Raw genomic sequence first — 13615 nt, 5'->3', positions numbered from 1 at the left:
CCTGGCAAACAAAAAAACACAAGCCTTATCAGCAAGGTTAGGATATTCTTAACAGGACACTAAAGTGAAGTGCACCCCGGGGTGGGGTGGGGTGAGCTGCTAGAACGTGCAGCTTACTGTTAATATACTGTGGTGCCATGTATTGATATTATTTCAGACTCTCTTAACAACTGTTCCCTGTTTTAAAACTGTCATTTTCACCCTTTTATTAAAATCAATAGTTAATACTCCAGGAGGCTATATCCCCCTATCCCAATGAGAATGGATGATCTATAATCCTGTGTCCAGTTCTGGACACCACACTTTAAGGAGGATGCCGACAAACTGCATCGTGGTCAGAGGAGAGCAACAAGGATGATCAGGGGACTGGAAACCAAGCCCTGTGAGGAAAGACTGAAACAAATGGGCTGGTTTAACCTAGAGAGAAGAGGAGGGAGATGGGAGATACTTGTAGTACCCTTCAAATACTTTAAAGGCAGTCATATAGAGGAGGGGCAGGAACTTTTTCTCAATCATCCCAGAATGCAAGACCCATAAAAGGCTCAAGCTAGAGGAAGCCAGATTTAGGCTGAATATCGCGAAAAAGTTCTTAACCAATTCAGAAGCTGCCTCAAAACACTGGAGGTACTGGAGAAAATTGGACAGCCATCTGTCAGATCTGCATTGATTTGGATTCCTGCCTTGAGCAGGGGGTTGGAATCAACAGCTTTCCAAGTCACTTCTATGAATTTAAGGTGGGACACAGAAAAATCACAATGCTTCTTTTTTGAAAAAAAATAAGAGGTACATGGTTCATACTATGTTAAGTTGTGATGTTTGTATTGTGTACAGAGGAGTTAAATCATTGTGTAGAGGCAAGATTTTTTTAAGGGCATGTTAGTGCAGTTTACTGGGTTATTTGTGTCTAGTGCTGTGGCTGTTGACTTAGAGCTCTGCCAAAAATGGTTGTGAACAAGTTTGTCCATGATTCAGACTAGGTGTGATAGCACAACAAAAACAAGTGTGGGAAAGCAGACGAGAGTTGTGGATGGAAATTGTAAGAGTCAAGAGAACATGCAGGGAAAAGGAACAGGATAAAAAATGGTTTCAGGAAATTTTAAATTCCACAAAATAGAAATGCAAAGAAATACAAATACTGTATATCTTAGCAACCATCTTATGAAGTACTTGAAAGCTATGGCTTTGAAGTGTCACTTCATAATGAAATTATGGAAGGTGTGTAAACTTTTTTTAAGAAGAAAGTTACTTAAGTGAGCGCACCGGATCAATGTTTGCTATTTCCCATTTGCAGTGTAACCCTAGGTAAAGGTAAAGGTTCCCCTTGACAATTTGTCCAGTCGTCTCCGACTTTAGGCAGCGGTGCTCATCTCTGTTTCCAATCCATAGAGCTAGCATTTGTCCACAGATAATACTTTGTGGTCACGTGGCCAGCGTGACTAGAGACGGAACGCCGTTTACCTTCCCACCAAGGTGGTACCTATTTATCTACTTGCATTTTTGCATTTTGCATGCTTTTGAACCGCTAGGTTGGCGGGAGCTGGGACAAGCAATGGGGGCTCACTCCATGACGTGGGTTCGATCTTACGACTGCAGGTCTTCTGACCTTGCAGCACAGAGGTTTCAGCAGTTTAACCCACAGTGCCACCACGTCCCCTAATACCCCACCAATTTGTACTAACAGAATAATTAATCTGATTAATTTTAAAGGAGCTGAAAAGATCAAATATATTTATACAGTATATCACAGATGTGAGTACATTCCCTCATATTTCATAAATATTTTAGTACTGTATTTTTCCATGTATAAAATGACTTTTTCCTAAAATAATTAAAGGAAAAATTGAGGGTCGTTTTATACTCGGAAAGACGGGGAGGGATCAAAGTGCTTTGATCCCTGTTTCCCCCTCCACATTTTGCAACAAAAATGTAAGGGGAAAGCATAAATTGTTTCCTCCCTACATTTTCTTTGCAAAACCTGCTTTTTGCAACGAAAATGTGGGGGGAAAGTAGGAACTTGCCCCCTCTACTTTCTTGCAAAGAAAGAAATTTTGATTTAGAAAGGGGGGGGGATTTTATACACAGAAAAATATGGTATATCTTTTCATGTCACAACACTGAAGAAATGACACTTGGCTACAATGTAAAGCAGCGAGTATACAGTTTGTACAACAATGTAAATGTGCTGTCACCTCAAAGTAATGCAACAAACAACCATTACTGTAATGTCTAAAACTGCTGGCAACAAAAGTCACTTCATTTTTGTAGGAAGTCTCTAAAACAGCGCTGTACAATCCCTTCTCATTTGGGAACTGAACATTGACTATGGCAGTTTAAACTGATTAGCAAGAGTGGGAGCGTACGTTGTTTAAAATATATGAAAACACCATGCTAACTTAATGAATTAAATTCAAATTTTAATTGCTCATTAATTAATTCACTTGTTCTGTTCCTGCTCGGTCAGTGTATTGCATCTATTATTTATAATATAAATTTAAAAACATTAAAAAAAACTAATAAACTTTGTCCCAATGCCGCAATTAACTAAGCTCATTAATAATTACATAACTATTTTACTATTTTCATGTTCCATCAAGTCGTTTTCAAGTGCGCTTTTCCACCTCTTTCTGTTTGATGGGAGGGTGCTTCGCTATTCCTCCGACAGCAAGCGCGGGGCTGAGAAGAAAAAACACACACACAAAGTGGTTGCAGAGTCTTGCAAAGGTGTTGCTTGGAAGACAGACACCTGGTGTCCAGCACTTAGGGACAGACTCTTTTGAGACTGGATATCAGATTGCCTCCTAGAAGAGATTTGTGCTTCACAAAGCATTCACAGAGTAGGCTTTCCCAGAAGCAGCTGGGAAAAGCAAAACTGGTATCTGACACAGAGAACAATACGGAACAAAGTTCCAGCACCAATGCCAACATTGGCAATTGTATTCGCGCCGAAATGAAAGCTGCATGAAGGTGATGGGGTTCACACAATTTATTTATGAATTGCTTAAAGGAAAACTAAGCAACAGACAAACAAAATCACAAGTCAGAAGAAATGTGTTGCAACTAAGAAGTTTTCAACAAGGTCCTCAAATCCTAGAATTCCCACCTCCTGATTTGTGCTGGCAAAGCAGTTTGAGGAATGAAGAGTTGCTATGATGTTGAAGGCCCTATTGCTGGCTGCCATGAATCAGACCCCAAGGCACCCCCAGAAGGGGATATCTTGTTGACTCCAGTGTCTGAAGGAGCAAGTGGACATTCTGCTAATCTAATGTCAGGGTTACCAATGCATGAACTAGAGTGGTCAAACTACCCCTTATCCAGAAATGGCCATAGCGGCTTGCTGTCACAGCTGGTAAAATGCATTCCTAACCACCAAAGGTTCCCGCATCTCCCGTGCAAGTGCTGGTACAAGCCACACCCTCCCTTTCCAAGACTACACATCTGCTCCTTCAGGAAAGTGCAGCTGGAAGTGTCCCGCTTATTAGATTCAAGAAATAACTCACCCACAGAGCCTCCTTCTTGACAGACAGTTTATTAGCTCTCGTCCTGCCCACTCAGAAACCAAACATCAGTTCAAAACATGTACTGTACCACATTTCCTGACAGTGCCTGGGAGCGCACCCCACTCGAAGCCCACAGAGAACTGCTCCTGAAGTTGTCACACAAATGTTAAATAGCAGTGGGGACAAAATAACCCCCATGACATCTCACAGTCTTAAATGCCTTGGAAATAATGATCGTACACAACCTGGCTGGCATCCTTAAAAAACGATGCTTCTCAGTACCTATGGTACAAAGTCAGTCCAGGACATCACTGTCTCAGACGATATCCAAAGCCACTTAGAATCAGTAGGAGCAAGAGGACTACACTCCCCTCTCAGTTTTCTGGTGAGGGTAATCCACCAGGGCAAACTAATCAATCTCAAAACTGACAACCCCCATTAACATGACTTTGTTGTGATGTTAAGGGGTTTTTTTTGGGTGACCAAATGATTGCAATTGCCAATGGCCTAAGGCGGACTTCTTAAGGAACAGGGGCACCATCTTCTCAAAAGGATGCCTTTACTCACCCAGGATTCACTGCCGTGGACTGGGCACCCTGGCTCTCAAATTAAAAGTGGGACTTCACAAAAACTCTCAAAATAAGATTACTTGGATATTTTTAATGGTTGTTGATACCACCAAGCAGTGACTATGAAGACCACATGAATCCAGGCACAGAACTGCCATAATAGCAATGTGGGTACAACAGCTACTGCCTGAAAGTAAGAAAAACGGTTCTTCTAACTTTCACAGTGCTTATTTTTTAAATAGCAGCATGTCTTTGATAGAAAGTGTCAAATCAAGCCTGTACTCTCTCTCAAGCAAAAATATTACACTGAGGCTGCCCTAGCAAGATTTTCTCGAATAGACAATAATGCTGGAAAAGGTGGAAAGCCGCAGGAGAAAAGGAAGAGCAAATATGAGAAGGACGGCTTCCCTAAAGGAAGTCACCGGCATGGGTCTACAGAAGCCGAGCAGGGCTGTTCACGACAGGGCATTTTGGAAATTGCTCATTCACAGGATCATCGTAAGTCAGAGGCAGTCTGATGGCACATAACAACATTTCATGTTGAAAGTCATTCATTCATTGAGGTGACACGGTGGGATGTAACAACATGTTTTGTACACCTTGGCTCTGCTTCTCGTCTTTTTCATTTTATGTATTACATTTCATTAAGATGTACAACTAATACGACTGTCTAACAGGAAAAAAATACGAAGAATTGTGTCATCAAGTTATAATCCAATTTTTAAAATACTGTTCTTTTCCTGAATAAAGCATTTTAGACTATCACAACCAGCTGTCTCCCCATGAGCAGAAAGAAAACTGTTACCTATAAACCCTTTCTCTTTCAGAGTTGGTACTGATGCCTCTCACTGGGCAGGGCTATTTTCATGTCAGATTAATTTGTCCAATTTCATAGGGAGCAGGACTTTTATGGGGCAATCTTTTCTTTGATACATATTAAGCTAGCATTTCTACATCTCTTCAGGTCAAATGACTGCCCCCCCCTCGCAAATTACTGGGATAATTTGTCATATTCACGCTTGACAGAACTATGTGGGAACAGGCATGTTAGTCTTTTTCCTACATGCTATATTCACTATCTCCTCTTCTAAATAGCTTTCTATCACATTCTAAGCCAGTATTATATTGACCGCAAGTGAAGAACAGTCTTCAAAATGAAGGCACAGACTAAAGCCAGTGACTATTTTGTGTAGACTGAAGATCAACGGTTGAATAGAATTGTATGAGTATGCTTTAAATGAATGCTGGAAATTATCTTTCTAAGTTAACAATTATTTTAATTACACAAGGCACGTTACACAGGCATGGATAACTATAGATTTTGGTTTAACATTCCTTCCAACTGCTGTTGAACTTTCACATTCCTGCACTTATGAGAGTGACAAGATTCCAAACAGTCTCTCTTTTTAGACCACTGCATCCACATGCATAAGGGAATCAAAGCATGCATTCCCTTGAGCAGGACCAAAGAAGGCACAAATCTCCACCCATGTGAGATACATCCAACTCCAGCAACTGTGAATGAACATAATATTGTGAGGGATTTAGAGAACATCATCCAGTAGCACTAGGCTAGAAGCAATTTCAACTTCAAATATGAGAGCATTTTCTCACCACCACCCCTACAGTCCTCTAGACTATCCAAAACCCTGGCTCTCTAGATGCTTGTCCAGGCCTCTCAAGAAGGTTGCAGGAGTGTATGAGGTGCTGCCATAAGGAAAAGGGAATTGCCTCTGTCAGAAGACTTGTCACAGGAACCACTCTTTTACATTCTGGTCATTGTTTGCCAAAACAGTCACTCTATTATTATGTCAATAAAACAGACATTTTCCATAAATGCATTTGGAATTGGTGCCTAATCAATTTCAGGCTACATTCTTCCCATAATTTTGCAAAACATCCGTTGAGTTTGTGGGGAGAACTCAAGAAAGTGGCCAAACCCATACCCACGATGATGCATGACACTTTTATCTTGTTCTTCATAATAACAGAATGAATTATCTTTTCATTTAGAAACCCACGTAAAATGGGAAGAACTCTGGCGCATTAAGTCACTCATGAAGGATAAATGCAGTCACAAGGCTTGGGCTGCAGTTGTGAAAGTGTCTGCTGGACAGGAGGGAAGCAAGTCAAGCCAAGCCAATGGGGTTCAACTGATAAGCTCAACGGCAGTGCTTTGCTCGAAGAGACTCCCAGGTTCAATATATGGCATCTGCTCTTCAGGAAGGTTCTAAGAAGTGGGGAAAACCTCTTTCTGAGAACTACTGCTGGTTAGAACAACTTAACATTGAATCAATAGTCTGATGAAATAAAAGGCAGCTATGTGTGTGTTCTTCCACATGGCTCCCAATTAGTGTCAATTCCTGGAGACCTGAGTGGCGATTATTCCAAGTCCTTTCCATGTGCAGCACCACAAACAAGTAAACAATCCACTCTGTACTGCAGGATGCTGCAAGGAGGACCACACGAGGACATGCATGGTCCCACAGCTCCTATGTTTTTACTGAGTGATTTTCAACAGGTATGCCTACTTGATCTCCCTGTTGCTGAGGACTAGTCGTTGCAGGCTGCTGAGATGAGAACTGTGAGAGCTGCTGCTGCTGCTGCAGAGAGTTGAAAATCAGTGACCCGCCTGGAAGCTATTCAAGGGTAAAGACAAGAGACATAGATCAGGTTATAAGACTATCTTGTATTGAACACAACCGAAAACACACGACTTGCATATTGTATTCTGATTTCATTTATGATTTCATTGAAATCAGTTTTGCTATTTTTTTAAAAGTAGACCAGTTATTTTTTTTAAAAAAAAATATTTATTAAATGCCTTTGCATTTAGTGGGTTGTAACCCACTAGACCCTACCCCCCTATAGGATCCTTCCCCTCCTTTCAAGAAAAATTGTGTGGTTCTGATACAGGGCCTCAAGGTTCTATATGACAAAAGAAGCCCAAACATCTGGTTACAGCAAATTACACTTCATGCAGTCACAAACAAAGGCCTAACCTACCTAATCTGTAACCGGCTGAAATCCTGTTGTTTAGCATAATAAGACACACTTAAGTGGGACCAGTAAATCGGTGGGGATTGGGTGTGTCAACTCCTCTGTAAATTCCATTGACTCAAAGTGGCCTACTAGAGTTGTGACTTACCTAAACACAGAAAGTCACAAGGACAGGCCTGTCTGCATGTTAGTTGCACTAGAATTAATTGCACCACTTAATCAGTGCAAATTTGGGGATTCAACGGGTCTACTCTAGTGTAGTTTCATTAGGCAGCGGGACTTCAGCCACTGTCTGCCAGACATCAACTCATTCCGTCCGCCAACAGATCAGAACTGCCAGACTAGGGCTTGTGGAAACAGCTGCAAAGTGCAAGCTGGAGGAATCAAATTTCCTTTTTATCAATAACACCAATGTGTGCTGAACTCCGCCTGCTGCAGCAAAGAGACTGCAAGAAAATGATGGCAGTCACTGAGAATATTAATAATTCTATACCAAGGTTTTGCTGCCAATCCCCAACCACACTCTGTTCTGATTTACAGCAGAGAATGGTTCTGTTCTCCGGTCAAATACATTTTTCCAGTCTCAACAACCTCCTCTATGTATTTGTTGATATAACTTTCCTATTCTTTATTTTAATGCCACTTTTCCTTTTCTTTGTCAAAGGAGACATATAACGTAGAATCATGAAGTTAGACAGGGCCTGTAAGGCCATCAAGTCCAAACCGCTGCTCAATGTGGGAATCCAAACCAAAGTATATCTACTAGGTGGTTGTCTGAATTTCTCTTGAATGCCTCCAGTGTTGGAGCACTCAACACCTCTCGAAGTAATTGATTCCTATGTTGTACTGCTCTAACAATTAGGATCTTTTTCCTAATATTCAATTGAAATCTCTCTTCCTGTAACTTGAGCCCATTGTTGCATATCTGGCAATCTGGGATGATCATGAAACGATCCTGCCCCTCCCCTGCATGACAGCCTTTCAGGTTTTTGAAAAGTGCTCTCATATCTCCCCTCCGTCTTCTTCTCTCAAGGTGAAACATGCCGAGTTCTTTCAGTCTTTCCTCATAGGGCTTGGTTTCCCAGCCCCTTAAATCATCCTTGTTGCCCTTCTCTGAACTTCTTCCAATTTGTTAGCATCTTTCTTGGAATGCAAAACTTAAATATGTGAAATTTAAAGAATAAAAACATATTTTCAATAGGATGCATGTTTTTAAATAATTGGTCAAAGCAGATTATCCCCTCTACATTTACATCATCTTTATCCTTGCTCACACATCTATAAACATCAATATAAGAATAGTTGTTGTGGGTTTTTTGGGCTCTTTGGCCGTGTTCTGAAGGTTGTTCTTCCTAACTGCTGTCCTCTGAAGATGCCGGCCACAGAGACTGGCGAAACGTTAGGAAGAACAACCTTCAGAACATGGCCAAAAAGCCCGAAAAACCCACAACAACCATTAGATCCTGGCCATGAAAGCCTTCACGAATACAATATAAGAATAGGTTGAAGTACAAAACTGTACAATTTACCTGGAGCAGATTCAAAGAGCGAAGGCCTGGAGCATTTTTCAACCCAAAAGGGCCACCTGCTGAGATTAATTTATATAAGACAATGTTGTGAGCAGTGGGGACAAAGTATAAATCAAAAATATTATTTCACTCATTTCAAGAGAAACTACAAAGTTTCTTTGAAAATATCTTACTGTGCCAGCTTAAACCGAGCAATGCAGCAGCCAGACTACGGACTGGGGCCAGTTATAGGGAGCCTATAACACCACTGCTACAACAACTGCACTGGCGACCAGTCAATTTCTGGGCCCAATTCAAAGTTTTGGTCATTGCCCATAAAGCCCTATATGGCTCTGGTCCAGGCTGCCTTCCTGTATGAGCCTTCTCAGTTTTTAAGAGCACCAGACAAAGCCCTCCTCTTGGTCCTATTGCCAATGCAGGCATGGTTGATGGGGACATGAGGGAGGGTTTGTGTCTCTGGCTACTCCCAGGTTATGGAATGCTCTCCCCTCGAGAGGCCAGGTTGCCCCCCCTCCCTTTTATCCTAACACCTTCAGCTAAACACCTACCATTTCAGGCAGGCCTCAAACAAATATAACAAAGTCCCTAGACACTGTTTTTTTTTAAAAAAAACTTAATTTGTTTTTAAAGTGTTCAATGTTTTCAACCATTCAATATATTTTAATCAGTATTACAGTTTAATTATTTTTAATGTATAATTTATTCTGTTTTAGATTCCATTCTTTTTAATACCGCGAGGCACCTTGGGTCCCCTCACGGGGGGAAAAAGGTGACCTGTAAATAAGACAAACAAACAAACACAAAAGAATTCTAAACATTCAACATAAAATACTGAAATATGAAATATTCAGATTGCTACTCAAAAGCTGCCCCCCCCGGTCTCTCTCCCTTATATACCTTTGCTGTTCAAGAAGGGCTGATTTTCACACTGACCTGGTTGAGAGGAGGAGGAGGGCTGCGTTGGAGCGGGCAAAGCACTTGGCACCAGACCTCCAGAAGGTAAAAGGGTGCTTAGATTTAAGCCTGCAGGGGTCATTGCACCAGTACTGCATCCCAGCATAGGGTTTGAGCCACTCATCAACGTCTGTGCTCCACTGTACAAAAGGCATGAGTAAACATTAGACTAACATCCCATGGAACCGCCTAAAGCAGCCGTTGTGCTACCCAACCCCACAGCAAAGACATGGATGCCATTAATCTTAGGGTTGTGCAGTTCGAAGAATTCGGTTTATTTCACCCAGAAAAGCATTCAACAGCAAAAATCAAATTTACTAGTCTAAAAGAAGCAAGCAGGAAATAGATTCACTTCTCTGTGTATGAGACATTACTTAGCATTTTAGATACAGAGGTCCCCACAGTCACACAGAACTGTTCAAACCACCTCTCTCAAAGAAACGGAAGAATGTCCGAAGGTCATGTCAGAAAGCGTACGACTGCCCCTAGGTCTACCCCAGGGTGATTGGAGGACTACAGAAACACAGCCCCATCCAGAGTCCTTATTTCTCACCCTGCACTTCAGTGACAGTAAGAATACAATAAGGAGACCACTTCAGCTCCCAGATCTGAACATTCTTCATAAACCATACAGCAAATTCCTACTTTTTTTGCACCAAAGGAGTCCACATAAGGATGGGTACCAATGAGTGCTTATGGAGTATTTTGCAAAGTGCTCACTCCCAGCAATAGGAAACAAATAGCAGCGGTGGGCCCTTCCCTTCCAGACAGAAGGTAGGTAACTCATCTGAATCATGAGACCCTTCTCAAGTCCACCACACCCTCCACTTGTCTCGAGAGAACAAAAAAAAGAAACAGAAAAAAAAGAAGGAGAGAAGTTCGTATAGAAAGCAAAAGGGAGAAAACATGAAGAGTCCAAGCCACTCACCACACAGAGCCCACTACATTGATGAAGTTAAGTCCTGAAGTACTGGTCATGACCTGGGTGGAAGAGGCTCCTGTAGTAACGGAGGTTACCATGGTGGAAAGAGGAACGGTCATTACAGGCAGTGCCTGGCTCAGAGATGCTTGCTGCTGAGCAAACGGGGTTAGCAAAGTGGGCTGAGGGGTGAAGCCTGAATCTTGGGGAGTAGGGGTAGCAGAATGGGCAATCAGAGTTGAGCTCTGAGCATCAGGAGGGTGTGGGGTCGATGAAAGGGTGTTGGTTGGAGTAGGAGTAGATGGCTTAGGAGTTCCAGACCCTGCTCATTGAGAAAAATAAAAAGCACTAGTTTGTTACAATAGGCCAGTCCTTTCATAAAAGAAGGTTAATGGAATGTTTAACTCTGAGAGCTTGCTGCAGCTTGAAAGGAAGAAACAGCAACCTGCAAGTGTTAGTGACTGCTGCCCCTGGCAGATGCAGCACATGGCATGGCATCCTCATTATGCTTAAGCTTCAAAACCAACCAACCAACCAATTGTATATATTCCATTGGATCATTCTAACACCGATGGCACACTTGCACCACATTCCTCTCACAAACAACTTTGTCAAAGTGAATGAGATCTTTCAATACAGCAGGGCAAAATGAATGCAACCAACATGTACAGACTAACAGTACCATATTACTAGAACAGAAAGGGAAACAACTTTAAGAAAAGACAAGACTATTGCCAAATTGGGAAAAGCAGTGCAACTAGTTATCTGTAACTTTGTTTGCTCAACTTAAGACTAATCACAAAAGGAAGATATTAACAATGCTTGTGGCAGAAAAGAAATACGATGTGTTTTTAATATAAAGCATAAATTTGGCAGGAAGACAGCATATTAAAAAAATGGAAACAAAAAAAAACCCCAAAAGCTCTCAAGGTGTTTTCGTTTTATGTTTGTTTTTTTAGCTTTCATGTCCTGCAGAAAGAAAGGAAAAAAACGTGAATGTCTAGAAGCTGTGGGCAAAGCCTTACGTACAGCAACAACTGTGCACAACATACTTATACAATACATACTATGAACATAAAAAGATGTTGTGGAAGTGAGGCTTGTGTTACTCAAACTGTTGGAAAATTCACTGACCCTTCCTTACGTATTTTCTTTATGCAAAACAAGAAGGCTTAAAAGCAACACCTTTTGAGCCAGCCAGCCAGTTGTTAGACTGTGCCAAACTCAAGCCATAAAGCTACAGTAAACGGAAGACAGAAGAACGGAGCAAGTAGTTGTCTGTGAGTGATTCTTAACAGATCCCACACCCGGGCTCCAGTATCAAATCGCTGAGCAAACCGTTTGGAGGCTGGCAAAAATTCCAGAGCTTAGTTTTTATTTAAGAAATTTATGATAGCGATACTGCCCTGAAATCCAAACTCAACTCAGGAAATACTTAATACATTTCATTGTTAGCTTGAAATGACTGTCATTTCCATTATCAGCAATGATTTGTAAAACAATATAGGAGTGTTTTATAAAATCAGTTTATAGTTTATTGTATTGCCACCGTGAGACTGATCATGTTATATACACATACACAGTTACAACTGCACCCATATTTGATAACATTTAAAATTTTTAGCTGCTTCAAATATTGCAAACGAAAGTTGGTTCTTAATGAGCTACTGTTGATACACTGGTGGAAAAACCTGCACATTGGGAATGCCTATGGTCACATTAGTTATCCGGCCGTGTTAAAGAGACCAAAGCTGATTGCATAAAATGAGATTAAACGTATACACAAAGGGTGCATACATATATATTTATACAGAAAAACAAATACATTTACAGCAAACAAGTACATACAGTCAACAAGAGGCCTGCCTTAAATGTTGCACAATTCATATACAATAGGGGACATGATGGCCACTGAGGTTCTTCAAACAACTAGTTAGAAAGTTTACCACGAGAGGCCTATGAAGACTTAATGGAGAATTTAGGGCGTGACTCACTTTGTGAAGAGCTGGCAGGAGACATGGCGGCGGGAGAGAGCATGCTCAGCTGGTTCAGATCCAAAGACTGCTTCCGAGACCCCGTGGGAGGCTTGAGGGGAGGGGGAGGAGGGGTTGGGGATTTGAGGTGGCCACTTGGCTGCTGAGGACTAAACATATTACCTGAAAAGCACAATTAACCTATATTACATTCTGTGAAACAACCTCAGGGAGACTATTGTATCTTCCGAAGTTACACCGCACACTGGCCCTCTACGATGACAAAGCACAAAGCCTAAGCAGCAGGACTTGCTCTCTACAGCAAGGGACAACGTGGATTCGTCTACAGAAGGAACCGGTGCCTTTTCTTTACTTCTTCCCATCCCGGTCTGAAGCAGGAGGGACCCTCTGTGACGATCTCTCTTTTACCATTGGAAGGAACAACTGCCAGTCTATGGGATCGGGAAGGGGTGGTGGTGGAGCCTATCTAATCAAACTGCTGAGAAGGAGACGGCTTTAGCCCCTCAGCAGATTGAGGCAGGAAAGTCGCATCGTGCACGCTGGTTAGGGTAGCATACAGAGAGAGAGAGAGTTGAGCAGACTAGAAAGGCAGATGTGCCTTCCAAATTAACAAGCTATCTCATCAACAAGGCTAGGAGGTACAGGGGTTTCTCTTTCCATGATTAAGCAAAGCAAAAAAAGTGGTCGAAAAGCACTTACCTGAAGAGCTACTTCCTGAACCTGAAGGTAATTTGATGGGAGGTGGCCGGTGTTTCACTCCTTTCCCCAGTACGGAAGACTGTATATAACCTGCTACGCTCTCAGGCTGCTAAAATATACATATACACAAAAATACCAATAATATAAATTAGGGTGAACATTCATAAAGAAATTCTATTGGCAGATCTACTGGCAGATAAGGTTCCCGCTAATTTTCAGCCTCCCTGGGCGGGGCTCTGCCCCTCGTCTGTGTGACTCTGCCCCCCCCCCGCGCGCGCAAGGATCCACTGCGACCAGAATCAAAGGGGCTGGAAACGATGGAGTCACATGCACTTTAGAGGGAATCTTGCTGGCAGAGTGTACTGACATATCGAGATCAACATATTGGCACCTATTCCCTTCCTTCAATGCCAGGATTCAGGAAACTCGAGATTCCTCAGATCTTCACATTATT

At 41.9% G+C, this 13615-nt stretch overlaps 1 protein-coding gene across 11 annotated transcripts in view; it reads right to left on the bottom strand.

The window, feature by feature from the left end:
- Positions 1–2968: 2968 nt before the first annotated feature.
- SUPT20H (SPT20 homolog, SAGA complex component) overlaps positions 2969–13615 on the bottom strand; it is a 33176-nt gene continuing 22529 nt past the window's right edge. For 4 of the 11 annotated variants that reach the window (XM_078386712.1, XM_078386714.1, XM_078386716.1 and 1 more), the window contains exons 17-22: positions 13162–13270; positions 12463–12624; positions 10478–10790; positions 9529–9689; positions 8596–8654; positions 2969–6705 (exon numbers count right to left, since the gene is read on the bottom strand). In XM_078386712.1, coding sequence (XP_078242838.1) covers positions 6559–6705; positions 8596–8654; positions 9529–9689; positions 10478–10790; positions 12463–12624; positions 13162–13270 — 951 coding nt within the window. In that variant the 3' untranslated portion in view covers positions 2969–6558. Of the gene's footprint in view, positions 6706–8595; positions 8655–9528; positions 9690–10477; positions 11438–11978; positions 12625–13161; positions 13271–13615 lie in introns of those variants that run through there. The other 7 variants (XM_078386715.1, XM_078386713.1, XM_078386719.1 and 4 more) reach the window with 5 other exon arrangements.

The sequence above is a fragment of the Pogona vitticeps genome, chromosome 2 (genome assembly GCF_051106095.1).
Source record: "Pogona vitticeps strain Pit_001003342236 chromosome 2, PviZW2.1, whole genome shotgun sequence".
Lineage (NCBI taxonomy): Eukaryota > Metazoa > Chordata > Lepidosauria > Squamata > Agamidae > Pogona > Pogona vitticeps.
The sequence above is the reverse complement of the archived record's forward strand: the minus strand, read 5'-3'. Positions and strand labels throughout refer to the sequence as shown.